Genomic DNA, 13,334 nt, shown 5'->3' with positions numbered 1-13,334 from the left:
AGGATAAAAGAAGGTTTTTTTTTTTCACTTCTATTCGCTATGTTTAATTTGGCTACAGGAATGGCAGTGAAAATGTGAGTCGTGCTATTGTTCAGATGAGGTAATATTGGTGCAAAATTGGCCCCTTTCCATGCAAATAAGCTTCATGGCAAAAACAGTCCAATTCACAATGTTGAGCGCTAAAAGCCACATGAAGTTACAGTGAAATTACTGTTTTAGCATCTTCGTGGAGTGGGTTGTAACTGAAGCGTGTTGGGGTGTCACGCCTACATGCAGCACCAACAGTACAGACAGACTGGGACATTAAATCCCAATATATTTTTTCCTCTGTCATGTTTAAATTCCCTGCCTTAAGTTTTGAGGAATGCCCCTGCAGCTCATCAGTCAGGACTTGTACCTCGTGGTCTGAATTTATTTATCTAATTCTCTCTGCCATTGTTTTGCCTTTATTTCTAAACAGCAAATTGGACTCGGCCTTAATACTTAATTAGCGTGTTTATGCTGTATTATCATCAGCGCAATGACTTTTGTAAATCGGACCTTGAGACCGGGCAAGTGATGCCTAATTCATCGTGCTGTTAGCGTTTGCAGTCCGTTCTTTGTGAATTCACCCATCTATGTGCTTCTTGTTTTTATCATGCTGGTTTATGCAGGGGTCGAGATTTTAGTGATTTTATTGGTGAGTGAAAAGGGCAGCACAAAAATAACAAAAACAGTGTATTGACAGGTAATGCATACATGAGGGTAAATGGAGATGGGAATTTAGAAAAAAACGGACAAGACAGGACAAAACAAAACAAAAAGAGAACAAACATACAAAATAATAATCAGGCATAATAGGTTTTTTTCTGTTGTTGATATGCAAACGGGTTTATATGCTTAAAGGCGCATGCGTGTCTGCAGCCAAGATAGAAGAGAGAAGAAGGGCTGAGCAAACAACACTAAGAGGAAAATACACAATTTAGATAATTAGAGTAGGGATATATATAATATTGCATATACATAATAGTGAATAGAACAAAAATGAAATAAAAATAACAAAAAAGGGAAGAAAAAACGAAACTGAATAAATAGCCAAAGAGAAAAATAAAAAGACAGTGGAGCTGGCGAGATGGTGATGGTGGCAGTGGTGGGGGCAGGATTTAAGGATGAGATCAGACTAGACCCTGCAGGGTGCGCAGCTTTCCCCTCACAGTCGACAGAATGCAATTTGCTTCTCAGCTTTGCATCTTTAAAACTTAATTAGTGTGAAAACCAGCAGGGCACCAGTTGAGGACGAAAGGACGTATTTTTGATAAAGGATCTGCTTGTGACTCACGTGACCTTTTTTGTGTTCACAGAGGAGCATTTTCCGAGGTGGTCCTGGCCCAGGAGAAGCTGACCGGTCGGATGTTTGCGGTGAAGTGCATCCCTAAGAAGGCCCTGAAGGGGAAGGAGAGCAGCATCGAGAACGAGATCGCCGTGCTGAGGAAGTGAGTGCAGTTATAAAAACACATTCATACACAGGCGCACAAACCTCCTAATTCCTGGTTACCGGGGCAACTGTGCATCTCCTCTCTCTTCCACACATCACAACCCCCTCCCAAAAAACCCCCCGCCCCCAGGTCACGATCCACAGCCCACCTACCACACATCTACACATCACGACTGAAACTTCTGTCTGTCTGAGCACAAAACAGCTGCGCGGTATTAACCACAAGAATTCTGTAGTGAACTCTGTGAAGACACTGCTTCTTTGTTGTAAGTAAATGTGAGTGGTCCAGTCAATATAGAGGAAATGTATTGATTTCTAAAGGCTGAATTCATAAAAGAACACATTAAAGAACAAATTATTCAGTCAATGAGTCAGAACTGCGCTCGCTGCAGTGAAAGACATCCATTATCAAAGTACGGTGGTGTATTTAGGCAATTGCAGTTAAAAAAAATATATACGGAGTCGCGGAAGGCATAATATTCTAAGAATAACAACATCTGAATCTCCAGGATTAACGTGGTGAATTTTAAAGAAGAAAAAACCTTTACAAATTTATGAGAAATAAAGTGGACTATAATACATGTTCTAAAGTCATAAATCTGCAGGGTTACTTTTTCTTTGGTCACATCTTCGGCTTGATATTTTTCAAAAACATGGAAAGGAGTCGATGAGCAATGAAAGAAGGAATGATCCAAAAAATAGCAAGAAATAAGCGAAAAGGGCAAGAAAATTACCTGAAAATTGGTTTTAAAAAAGAAAAGAAAAAAGAAAGAGAAGTTAAAAAAAATGAACTAGGCAACAAGATGTGGAAAAAGTGCCTTAAAAATGATAATAATTCTGTAAGATAATTTTAAATATGTAATTTGTTAGACATTTTACCCTTTTTTATTTTATTTTTTTCTAAATATACTAATTTGCAAGTTGCTAATTGCCATTTTTCTTATGTTTTTGAAAGAAAGTGCACCAATTTGGGTTCAAAGGTTTAAATACTAAATAAACAGGGATTGCCACATGCACTCATTAGTGAGGAGGTGCAAGCGTATGGACGCACAAAAGCTTTCACCCTTTCATCCAAATGGACATGTTGTTTTCTCCTGAATAGACAAATCACCATGACATCACAACAACACAGTCACTTCCAGATAGACAACTTGCAATTGCGGAGCTTTGTGAAATCAGCAAATATGTTTATTTCTGTTGTCATTTTCCGCTGTAACTTCATCATTTAAAGATATGTAGTTAAACACTTTGGTCCAAGTGATCAGATGCATTTCTGTGCTTATTTTATGTACTTGTTGCTTTGCTATTACTTTCGATAAACCAAATCTACCGGCACGGAAGCTCAGCAATGTACTGCTGTGAACCGGGCCGCAGTAAAATATATTTAAGTCATCTAAAAAAGAGAAAAAGGCAATGAGCAGCTTAACTGGCCAGAATGGCCAGAAATTTAGCAAGTAAATATTAAAAAGAAAAGCAGAGAGAAAAAAAAAGAAAGCAGCCTAAAAATTTGTAGCATCATTTTAAATGTATAATTATAAGAATGATAAATATATTTTTCTGGATATTTTTCCCTAGTTTTTGGATCATTTTTAATCATCGCTCCCTGGCTAATTTTAGGTCATTTTCTTGCCACTTTTTGATCATTTTTATTGCTTTTTCTGGACATTTTTAGCCAAGCTGCTCATTTAACCAAACCAATTTCCTCAGGTTGCAGAGGTTTAAATGCTTGTGAAAGCCATCTGAACGCAGCACAACAAAACGGAAAGGGATTAACACAGAGCCATGAGAACAACTAGATGGTTAGTAGTCAGTGAGAGCAGCTAGTAACATGCCAGGAAGGTAAATTAGATCGTCTTCAGAAAACTTTCAGAATTAAAAAACACTCTTTGTCTCCCTCTTACACACAAGCATGTAACCACATGATTACACAAAAATGTCAAACTGCTTGGCTTCTCTGCGCAGTGACAATACAGATGTATTATTCTAATAGGTCCATTAAATTTGTTGGTTTGGCCACCCTGGGTAGAATTAGAGAAAATGAGAACTGCTTCCAGTAATGAAGGAGAGATGCAGACTTTTATTTAGACAAATGAGTGTCATTACAGCAAACAAATGAGAGCATAAGTGAGCAGACTGGCAGTCTCTATCAGCCCCGTTCACTGTGAGACATCCGGGCGGCCTTGGAGGAAAATCTGACAGATTACTTTACGGCACAAACCAAGAAGACGATGATGCTCACCCCACAGCAAACAGAGCTTTCAGAGAAGCTTGTGGCAGCAGATGGTGGAAAAAATTCCAAATAAACCAAGACATTTTGAGAAATGTGGTCTTTATTTTGAAGAACCCACACTAACAACATCACCTGCATTACAGTAGGTCGACAGCATCATTCTCATAGTTGACATTTCTGTCTTATTTCCCATGGTTCCAGATTTCTAGGGAATGTCTCAACCTGAGTACAAAAATAGCTGGCGTGCAAAGCAGCAGTCTCATTAGCTTTCAGGTATTGTACCAGGATAGAAAAGCAAATTCCTCTTGTAAATAGTGCAGGAAATAATTAACCCCCTAAAAGCTGAGCAAATTGCCTTTAATTCTCGCAAAAAAATGAAAAAAGGGAATGAGTAACAAAAAATCACCCCAAAATTTGCAAGAAATTAGAAAAAATGAAGAAGAAATTACCTGAAATTAGCACAAAAAAAGAAAAAAAATTGAAAGAACACAAAATTAAATAAATTAAATAAAAATAATGTATAATATATATAATAAATAATAATAATAATAATAATAATAATATTATTATTATTATTATTATTATTATTAAGGGTTTTTACGTAACCTAATTTTAAAAACAGAATTAATAATGATGATAATAATAACAATTCTTGTTGTTGTTATTATTATTATTATTATAAAAGGGTTTTTTCTGTTATCTCTATATCTAAATCATCAATAAAAACAGAATAATAATAATTATATATATATATATTGTTCGTTTGTTTGTTAGTTTGTTTTATTTTTTTTCCATTGTTATAAGATAATTTTCTAATGATTCTGTCTTACTTTTTAAAGCTAATTATCATGTCTTTTTCTTGTCACCTTTCACAAATCTTTTAGCAATTTGTGGGACAGATCAGGCCAAGTTGCTGATTCCTTTTTCTCCAATAGTTTTTGAAAGAAATCAGGTTTAAATACCGAAATGCATCTGAACAACAGCACAAGAAAACTGATGTCTATCCAAGTTTAAAAGGGTTAATAGTTTGGTAAGCAGCAAATGCTCACAATTGTGAAGCTGAAATCAGAGAATGTTTGTCAATTTTACTTGATAAATGACTTAATAATTAAATGCTTACTAAACAATAAATCAACTTATTTCAGCTCAGATCAGAGCTAACATTATATGATTTATTTAAAAAGATAAATAAACAATCTGTCAGTGCAGAACAGATCCATCTGCACAGCAGTAATAGAGGACACATGCAGGAGAAATCCATGAATGACAGCAACTAGCTGAATCATAAAGCCCATGATGTATGAGAGTGTTTTTCTGAATGCATCCTGGCTCTCCTCTTCCATTACACTCTCCTCATTATCTCCAGCAGGGCTTAAATACACACACATTATCCCTTTTCAACCTGTGTGCCTGTGTATATGTGTGTGTGTGTGTGTGTGTGTGTGTGTGTGTGTGTGTGTGTGTGTGTGTGTGTGTGTGTGAGTGTGTGTGAAAGAGTCACGTCTCAGCTCTGCGGTTCATTGCCTGCTTGCCATCGCAGAGGTCGCACGCGCTCTAATAAGTGTTAGATGCTCACATGCGCACCTGCTGCTGTGCATTCCTCTTTGTGTGTGTGTGTGTGTGTGTGTGTGTGTGTGTGTGTGTGTGAGAGAGAGAGAGAGAGAGAGAAAGAGAGAGAGAGAGAGAGAGAGACCAGGGGGAATTACCTCTGTTCACAATGAAAAAGATGATTAACCCACACACCCACACACAAAATCAATCGTGTTTCTACAAGGTATGAGGTGTTAGAATAACGAATGTACACCTACACACGCGCACGCACACACATACACACACACGCATATAAGGATGGAAACACCCTCATCACAGAGCTGTAACCATGGAGAAGAGCTGACAGAAATGAGCAGAGCGGTGAGGGGAAGATGAAAATGGGTTTTAGGCAAAATGGCCCACTGCGATCATAAGATTGTTGGCTCAAATCCCTCGAGGTTTTACGCCGAGGAGCAAAAAGAAAATGTTGTAGTAATGTAGTGTTAAAGTCCATTCTTGATGTCCTAGCAAAAACATCTCAATTCAAGGTACATTTACATTTTACTTCCTATTTTTCACAGTGCTTTCAACCACACCTCTTCTTCAGATGTCACTGGGCCTCCAGACACAATAAACTCCCCTTATAATCCATTTAGTAGCTTTCAGTCACATCATTTGATCTTCATCAGCAGATGGTGTTTACTGTCAACTGGGAAATTTGAGCATCCACATCTCCATACTGGACAACCTTTCTGCAGATGAAGATCATGTAATATGTTCAAAAGCTCCAAACAAGCTTTTAAATGGACCTTTAGCTGTGTGGATACTGAAATTTGTGTTATAGGGCACCCTAACTTAACACTGCTACAGTGTCAGTGTGGATTATCAGTTACAGTTATGTTTATTATTTCGCAGAAAATGAATTAGGATTGAATGTCATTTATTTCTGTTAATGGGTTATTGAATGATGTAAGATGTGTTGAAATAAACACTCTACTGACGGTTTGTCTTTGCAGGATCAAGCATGAGAACATTGTGGCACTGGAGGACATCTATGAGAGTCCTGACCATCTCTACCTGATCATGCAGCTGTGAGTTGAAGTTTTATGTTCTTTTTTTGTTGCTCTGTGCTTTTGGAAGATTGGTGTGTGTGTGTGTGTGTGTGTGTGTGTGTGTGTGTGTGTGTGTGTGTGTGTGTGTGTGTGTGTATGTGTATCAGTATGAGAGAAAACGGACCCTGTGTCCCTGCGGTCTAGCACAGACAGTATGGAGGAAAATAAAAGTTGGGGTTTTTTTTAACATTAAAGCAAGTAAACATATTCTAGTGGAAACCATAAATACAAGTATGAACTTATAATAATAATGTATTTACATAATTTGTAATATTTAAGCTCTGCAGCAGCTTTGATTAACTGTGGAGCACAAAAAGGTCTCTTTCTGAACCTAAAAGCCAGTTCCACTGGAAGGTGAAGGTTTTTTGTGGAGTTAAATGTGTCTGTTTCCTGACTTATTTATAAGGAGAAAGTTGTGGTTTCAGACATTTCTCTATTAAACATGCAGAGCGGTATGACTCAGCTTTCAACTTTTCACCAAGTGTTCCCTCACAGGAGAGAAAAACGCGGCCTGTGACCAGGTAATTTGACTTTTAGACACCTGGGCTAATGCAAAGATGCTAATCAATGGCATTATGGGAAATGTAGGATACAGCATTGTTAAAGCGTGTACCGTATAAGAGTCGAGTAAAAGTTTATGCTGTTGGAAGTGTTTGATTGTTGTCCTGACAGATTTTTAGTTTTTATATGAAATATAGACAAAAACAGAAACTCTCAATTTATCATGTGTGTTTATTGTTTTATTTTTTTGTTATGTTTGATTTTTCAAAATAGAAATAAAAGAGATCTTTTCAGAGAAAATATAAGACCATAAGAGCAATTTCTCTGTCGATGCAGAGTACAATTTTCTGATTTGATTCTCATTTTGATAGTTGATAGATAGCTTACAGAGCAGTTTGTAAAAACTGCAATGTTTATTTGTGTTATTTATTTAAATATATATATATATATACATATATATATATATTTATAAGCCAGGGATTCATAAAATTCCATCTCTGTCTTTTTCACACTTTTAATTTTATTCTTCTGCCCACCCACCTATCACCACACACACACACACACACACACTTATATTCCAGCTCTACTGAGACAACAACAGCTCACACACTAACACAAAAGAAAGCCCACCCGTCCTCCCACACACATACAAACACACCACGCGGCTATAAGGCCTGGATTACATCAGCAACATCTCTGCTTTGATGGTCAGCTGTGGAAGGAAGCAGGATGGCCCGGGGTTCACCCATGGGTGCCCTACTAACCTCCTCTGCAAGGTTGCTGCTGCTTACGTAAGGGCTGGAAGTTAGGCACTTGTACTGGAAACATTTCAGTCAAGTTCAGGAGAAAGTCACGGCTGCCGATTACACAACAGTGGTTATGTTTACGATCTGACGTTTGCAAATTATCTGTTCGCCTACAATACATGGGTCCTTCTACACCAACTCTGGTCAAAATACAGGGATGAGTTTTGTCTTGTGATACCGTAAAGCCTTAACGTTTTTAGTTGTACTTCATGGAATAAACTCTTGAGCCTTGGAAACCTCGGCAAATTGTATTGATTTCTTTTGAAAACATGGAGGAAAAAGGGACTGACTAACCTGGTAAGAAATGTCCCACAAACTGCAAGGAATTATGTAGAGTTGACAAAAAAAATTACTTAAAAATTAGTTAAAAAATAAGGCAAGGACTAGTAATATTAATATGAATCCCCCCCCGAAAAAAAGAGAAAAAATGTCCAAAAAACTCTATCTGTAATTATAATAAAAGATATATTTAAAATAATGTTCCTGGAAAAATATAATAAATGTTCAAAATGAGTATATATTTTTCCAGAGCATTTTTAGGTCTTTTTTTTTTCAGACAATCTTCTTGTAACTTTTGACCGATCCTTGATTTTTGGACCATGTCTTGTTTAGTTACTTGTCACCTTCTCCTCATGTTTTTGAAAGAAATCAAATCAGTTTGCTGAGGTTTCAAAAGGTTAAACCTGAATCAGAATTTACACGTTTTTGTCTACAATGCACTGCATTTATGATAATGGACTGGTAGGCTTTAAGCTTGTCAAAGGTTTGTAGCAAACAGAGCATTATATGTTTTCATAGACAAACCACAGGAACTTTAGGCTCACAGTGTATCACAAATTAATAGTAACGACTGTGGAGGAAAACTGGCAAACATGCTGGTGTCGGTGACAAAGTGTTAGAAGCAGAGATTTCCTGTAGTTGAAACACATTGTTGTGGTGTGGCTGTACAGTAGTAACATTCTCAGTGATAGGTTAATAAGATTTGTCTCTAAATAGGTTACTGTGGCATACAGTAGTTACGTCAGGCCTCATCTGATAATGGAAGCTTTAACTGACATCACTGATATTTAATGATATTTATGTTCAGCAGCACTGACATTTTCAGTCCAGGCTAAAGGCATCCATCTAAAGAAAACTGCAGTGTTTTTGCTGTACGTGTAAGGCTTAAGGCATTAGGGATACTATTTCCCTGTTCATTTATATTTAAAGGGACAGTTCAACCAAAAATCAAAAAGGCACATTTATCTGTCGTGCTATTTATCAGTCCAGTTTTTTTTGTTGTGAGGTGATCAGTGTTGGAGATATCAGCGGCGGAGATGTTGCCTTCTCTCCAATGTCTAGATTGCACTCGGCTTGTGGTGCTCAAAGCACCAAAAAAAAAATGTATATTTGAAAAACTCAACAACAATGTCTCTTTCCTGAAGTAATGATAATCCACAGACACTGTTGTGAGCAGTTTCATGTGGGAACTATTCTCTTTCAAAGTTAGGGGCTTCTTTATTTGTAAGATAATTATTTATTAGTATTATTACTGGTGTCATCATTAACTGCGATTAACTATGGAAATTCTGCGAGTCATCGTGATTTAAAAAATTACACCTGCTAACAGTGACATGGTGAGATGTAAACATTAATACTGTCCTTATTGGCTGAGCTGTCACGTCAGCTCAGTGGTGATAGCTGTGCTTGCAGTTGGACTGGACCCAAATTTTTGGATATTATTTATTTATTTATTTTTTATATTCTTTATTTAGTAGTTTAAGAAAATCATACATACCGTACGACAACATAAAAATTATATATATTCAATCATAAAGAAAATTTTAAAAAAGACAGTAATAATAATAATAATAATACTAAAGTAATAGTAATACTATGGGAATAAATAAATAGATAAATATACAAAACAAAAAAGAAAAGACAAATAATATACCTGTGTCCCACAACCCTCATCTGGAAAGGTGGTCTAGGAAGCCCATTGTTCCCCTCTGTATGTGGACCCATATCATATAACAAACAGAAAAATTCTCCCCGATCGTCCGCAAAGCTCTACAGCTTTTGTGATTAATTGCTTAGGTCTGGATTTGTTTCTTGTTTTCTTCTTCTTTTTTAAAAATTCATTTCTTTTCCAACTGTATTTCTGTTTATGTTCGTTACTTTTATTTCTAACCCGAGATTAGTTTTCAGAAAATCTTATTATATATATGTTATAAATGTTCAAGTATACAAAACTCCAGCCAAATTTTGGGATATTCTGGTATTCATTACTTGGGTGGGTCTTCGGTTTTCAACTTAGGCACCTGAGTGGAGCCGTTTCCTGCAGCACAGGAAGCAACCCCCAAGCTCCAATAATTCGCTCTTAATTAATGGCGAATATCCAGAGTCCAGAAAATGGTATTTGGGACAGCCCTCGCTCGTATGCTTACATGCAGTGATACAGTTGGTGGGTGTAGAATCATTTAGTTCCATTATAGCAGTTAAGTTCTCATTAATTCAACTTGTCATTTGTGAGGAAGAATGCGTTATTTCTTCCATCCAAAGTTGCTTATTTTTCAGTTATTTTCAGACAGTCAAACGGTAAATGAAAGAAACACATTCAGTCTTTCACAGAGCTGAAGGTCCCCCAACACGTCTGCTGTGTTACATCACATGAAATCCCTCTGTTGGCCAGACTGCAGCCGAAGGTTTTACTCTGATTAAGCTGTTTACCTTCAGTATAAACCTTTTGATGGAGTTTCCTGTTGTCATGAATAAACCAGTGAACTGAGTTTCCTGGCCGCCTGCCACCACCTGTTAGGTTTACCACTGTGAGAGGGAATGGTGGGATGTAACTAATTACATTAATTTAAATTCTGTACTTAAGCACACATTTTAGGTACTTTGTTTAAGTATTTTCTTTTCATATCACTTTTCATGTGTTCCACTATATTTCAGAGGGAAACATTGTACTTTTTAATTCCCTACATTTGTCTGAACGCTTTAGTTGCCTTACAAATTTAGATTTTTGCATAAAAAACATAAGAAGAGTTTATAAAATGTGATGCTTTGTTACAGATTAAATTATCAAACAGTTTTCAAGTATAGCTGTAATTATTACTTCATTAGTCAATCAATCAGTGAATTAACAGAAAATTAACTGCCAACTATTTTGATAAACATTTTTTTAAATTATTTTAAGATGTGTCTGTGTTTTTATTTTCCTTTTTTTTTTTTTAAAGAATTTTGAGGTTCTGGATTTTTTTTCTTTTAAATGAATTTCGGCCTTTGGGTTTTTTTTTTTATTTTCAAATAATTTTGAGGTTTTTGGGGATGTTTACTTTCCAGTATTTCTAATAATTTCCAGTTTCTTGATTTTTTTAAATTTTTTATTTTCTGGGGTGTTCTCTTTTTTTCTGCATTAGGTACCTTTGCTTTTAATACTTTTAAGTACATTTTCCTTAATATATCCTTACTTACTTTTACTTTAGTAAAATTTTAAATGCAGGACATTAACTTGTAAAAGGGTATTTGTACAGTGTGATATTAGTACTTTCACTTAAGTAAAGGATCTGAATACTTCTTTTACCAATGTTCCTGCTCACTCTTAACTTTAATGTTAAATAATTTTACACCGAGCACTACCAACACACAAAAGTGATTGCAACCAAAATTACGGCTGCAGAATTTTTCCATTTTATCCAGGATTAAAAAATGGGATCTCATCACTTTAGGTGGCAGCTTTACAAAAAATGTTACTTGCTATCACTGCTGCACCTTCTGTCTCTGGGCAGCAATTCAGTTTATTACAAATCCTGCTGGTTATGTACTTATTTCTTCTATACCGTGTAGCAGAGTCAATAAATCATCATCCCAGGAGGTTTCAGCTGTACAAACTGCTGATTCGTTTCACTGCTTTCACAGTGTTTTTTTTATACCAGTCACTTGGATAAATTGAAGCAATTGCTTTCAGAGCAGAAGATCGTTTTAATTCTTAAAAAAGTGTGACAGAGACAGTAACAGGAAAGACACGACCTCTGCTCCTTCGTCCTCCTGTACTCCCTCCTCTCTCTCACACCATCTGCTCTGTGCTTCTTTCACTTCAGTGTCTCCTTTCCTCTCCTCTCACACTTCATTTCCATTGCCATCACCTCTTGTCTTCTTCTGCTCACTTGCAATTTTACTTTTTTTTTTTTTTTCAGTTACCATCTATTCATGCAATATAGATCAGTTACCGTAGTTACCGTGTCAGAGGTAACGCCTGGGTGATAACAATTCAAGGAGGCCTTGAGAATTTCAGCAGATGGCATTATTGATATTAGAATTTTAAAGTGTCTCAAAAAATCAAATGTAAAGTAGCTGCATTTGGGCTGCATATCAACAGTAACTCATGTTAAAGACAAGGTGATGTTTGTCTCTATCAAACACTTTAAAGAAATGCACCAGAGTGAAGCTGATAGTGAATTTTAGCAATAATTAAGTTACATCCATACTGTACACTCACTGCTTTGTATATGATTCTATGATGATATTATACGTGATGATAATGCAATTGTATATATTTGCAAAACAATACAGAGCAAATATTTTTGAGACTGGCCATTAACAATGAACTAGCTTATGCAAAGTACTTTTTTTGTCTTCCATGAAGGGATGCTCCAACTTATCAGCCAAACATCAGAACTGACTGCGATTGGCCTGTCTGCAAAAAGCAGGGCTCAAGGCTAACAGCATTCAAGGGAATATAGAAAATATATTTGGGATGAACATAGATCTACCCGAGACACCCTCTGGATGAAGGGACACAGGAAACTCATCGACACATCAGGGGACGCAGTATTTTTTCACCGTTAATGCTTCATTGGGGGTGCTTGTATATCTTCACACTAAAATGAGAGTTGTTCAGTCTCTACTTCAATTAACAAAGTTATATATGTCACAAATTCACTTTTGCTCAGTGCTCCGCTGCTCCGTCTTCCCTCGACAGAGTGCCCAGAGTACGCTCTGCTGTTCTGAGAGCGCGGTGCTCTGGATCATTTAAACGGTACATTCCAACAACGCGGCCCAGTTTGTGCCAGACTGAACCCCAGCACTTGGACTGGAGTATTTCCAAAAGCACCTGTCTCAAACAATGCTGAAATCAGCAGGAGGGGAGCAAGATAACATTAGGTGTTTGCTAAAAAAAAACAGAGGTTTGATGTGTGCATACTCTTTTCAGTAACAATGAGCACTGTTTAGTTAACTTCTGACGCTATCATGATGTGTTCAAATTTAATCTTGTAAAATGTAGGTTTTGGTAAGAGACTTGAAAAAATACAGTTATTTGAAGGAGAAGTTTGTTAATATTTTCACAGCAATCAAAATTGATAAGCGATGTCTTTGTTTCATGCACAAAAGGGGGATAAATGCTGCGTTCCATTGCAAGCCGGGAGTCGTAATTGATAATACCTGTGCTGATTTGTCCGACTTTTAATCTAAATGCGTTCCTGTGCAGAAAACATGGATGCCTGCAGGAAACTCATGTTTGTTTGGCTAGCCTTTAAACAGTCCCAACGTGAAAGGCCATTCCATTGCACTTTTCTGAGTTGGCGGTCATTTTTTTCCCTGAGTACAAAGGAATGTGGCATAAATGGCAACAGCGACAAAATAAACAGGATAAAAACAGAAGAGAACAAAACATTGTTATCGGCTATCAGCTATCCACC

The 13,334-nt window shown here is 36.7% G+C and overlaps 1 protein-coding gene across 1 annotated transcript in view; it reads left to right on the top strand.

Moving 5' to 3' along the window:
• Positions 1-13,334, top strand: part of camk1da (calcium/calmodulin-dependent protein kinase 1Da) — an 82,978-nt gene that overhangs the window by 36,612 nt on the left and 33,032 nt on the right. The window contains exons 2-3 of the mRNA XM_088072670.1: positions 1,341-1,472; positions 6,251-6,325. Of these exons, the coding sequence (XP_087928796.1) occupies positions 1,341-1,472; positions 6,251-6,325 (207 nt within the window). The remainder of the gene's footprint in view (positions 1-1,340; positions 1,473-6,250; positions 6,326-13,334) is intronic.

The sequence above is a fragment of the Plectropomus leopardus genome, chromosome 22 (genome assembly GCF_026936395.1).
Source record: "Plectropomus leopardus strain MGB_pleo_1.0 chromosome 22, ASM2693639v1, whole genome shotgun sequence".
In the NCBI taxonomy this organism is placed as follows: Eukaryota; Metazoa; Chordata; class Actinopteri; order Perciformes; family Serranidae; genus Plectropomus; species Plectropomus leopardus.
Note: the sequence above shows the minus strand (reverse complement) of the source record. Positions and strands in the feature narration are given on the sequence as shown.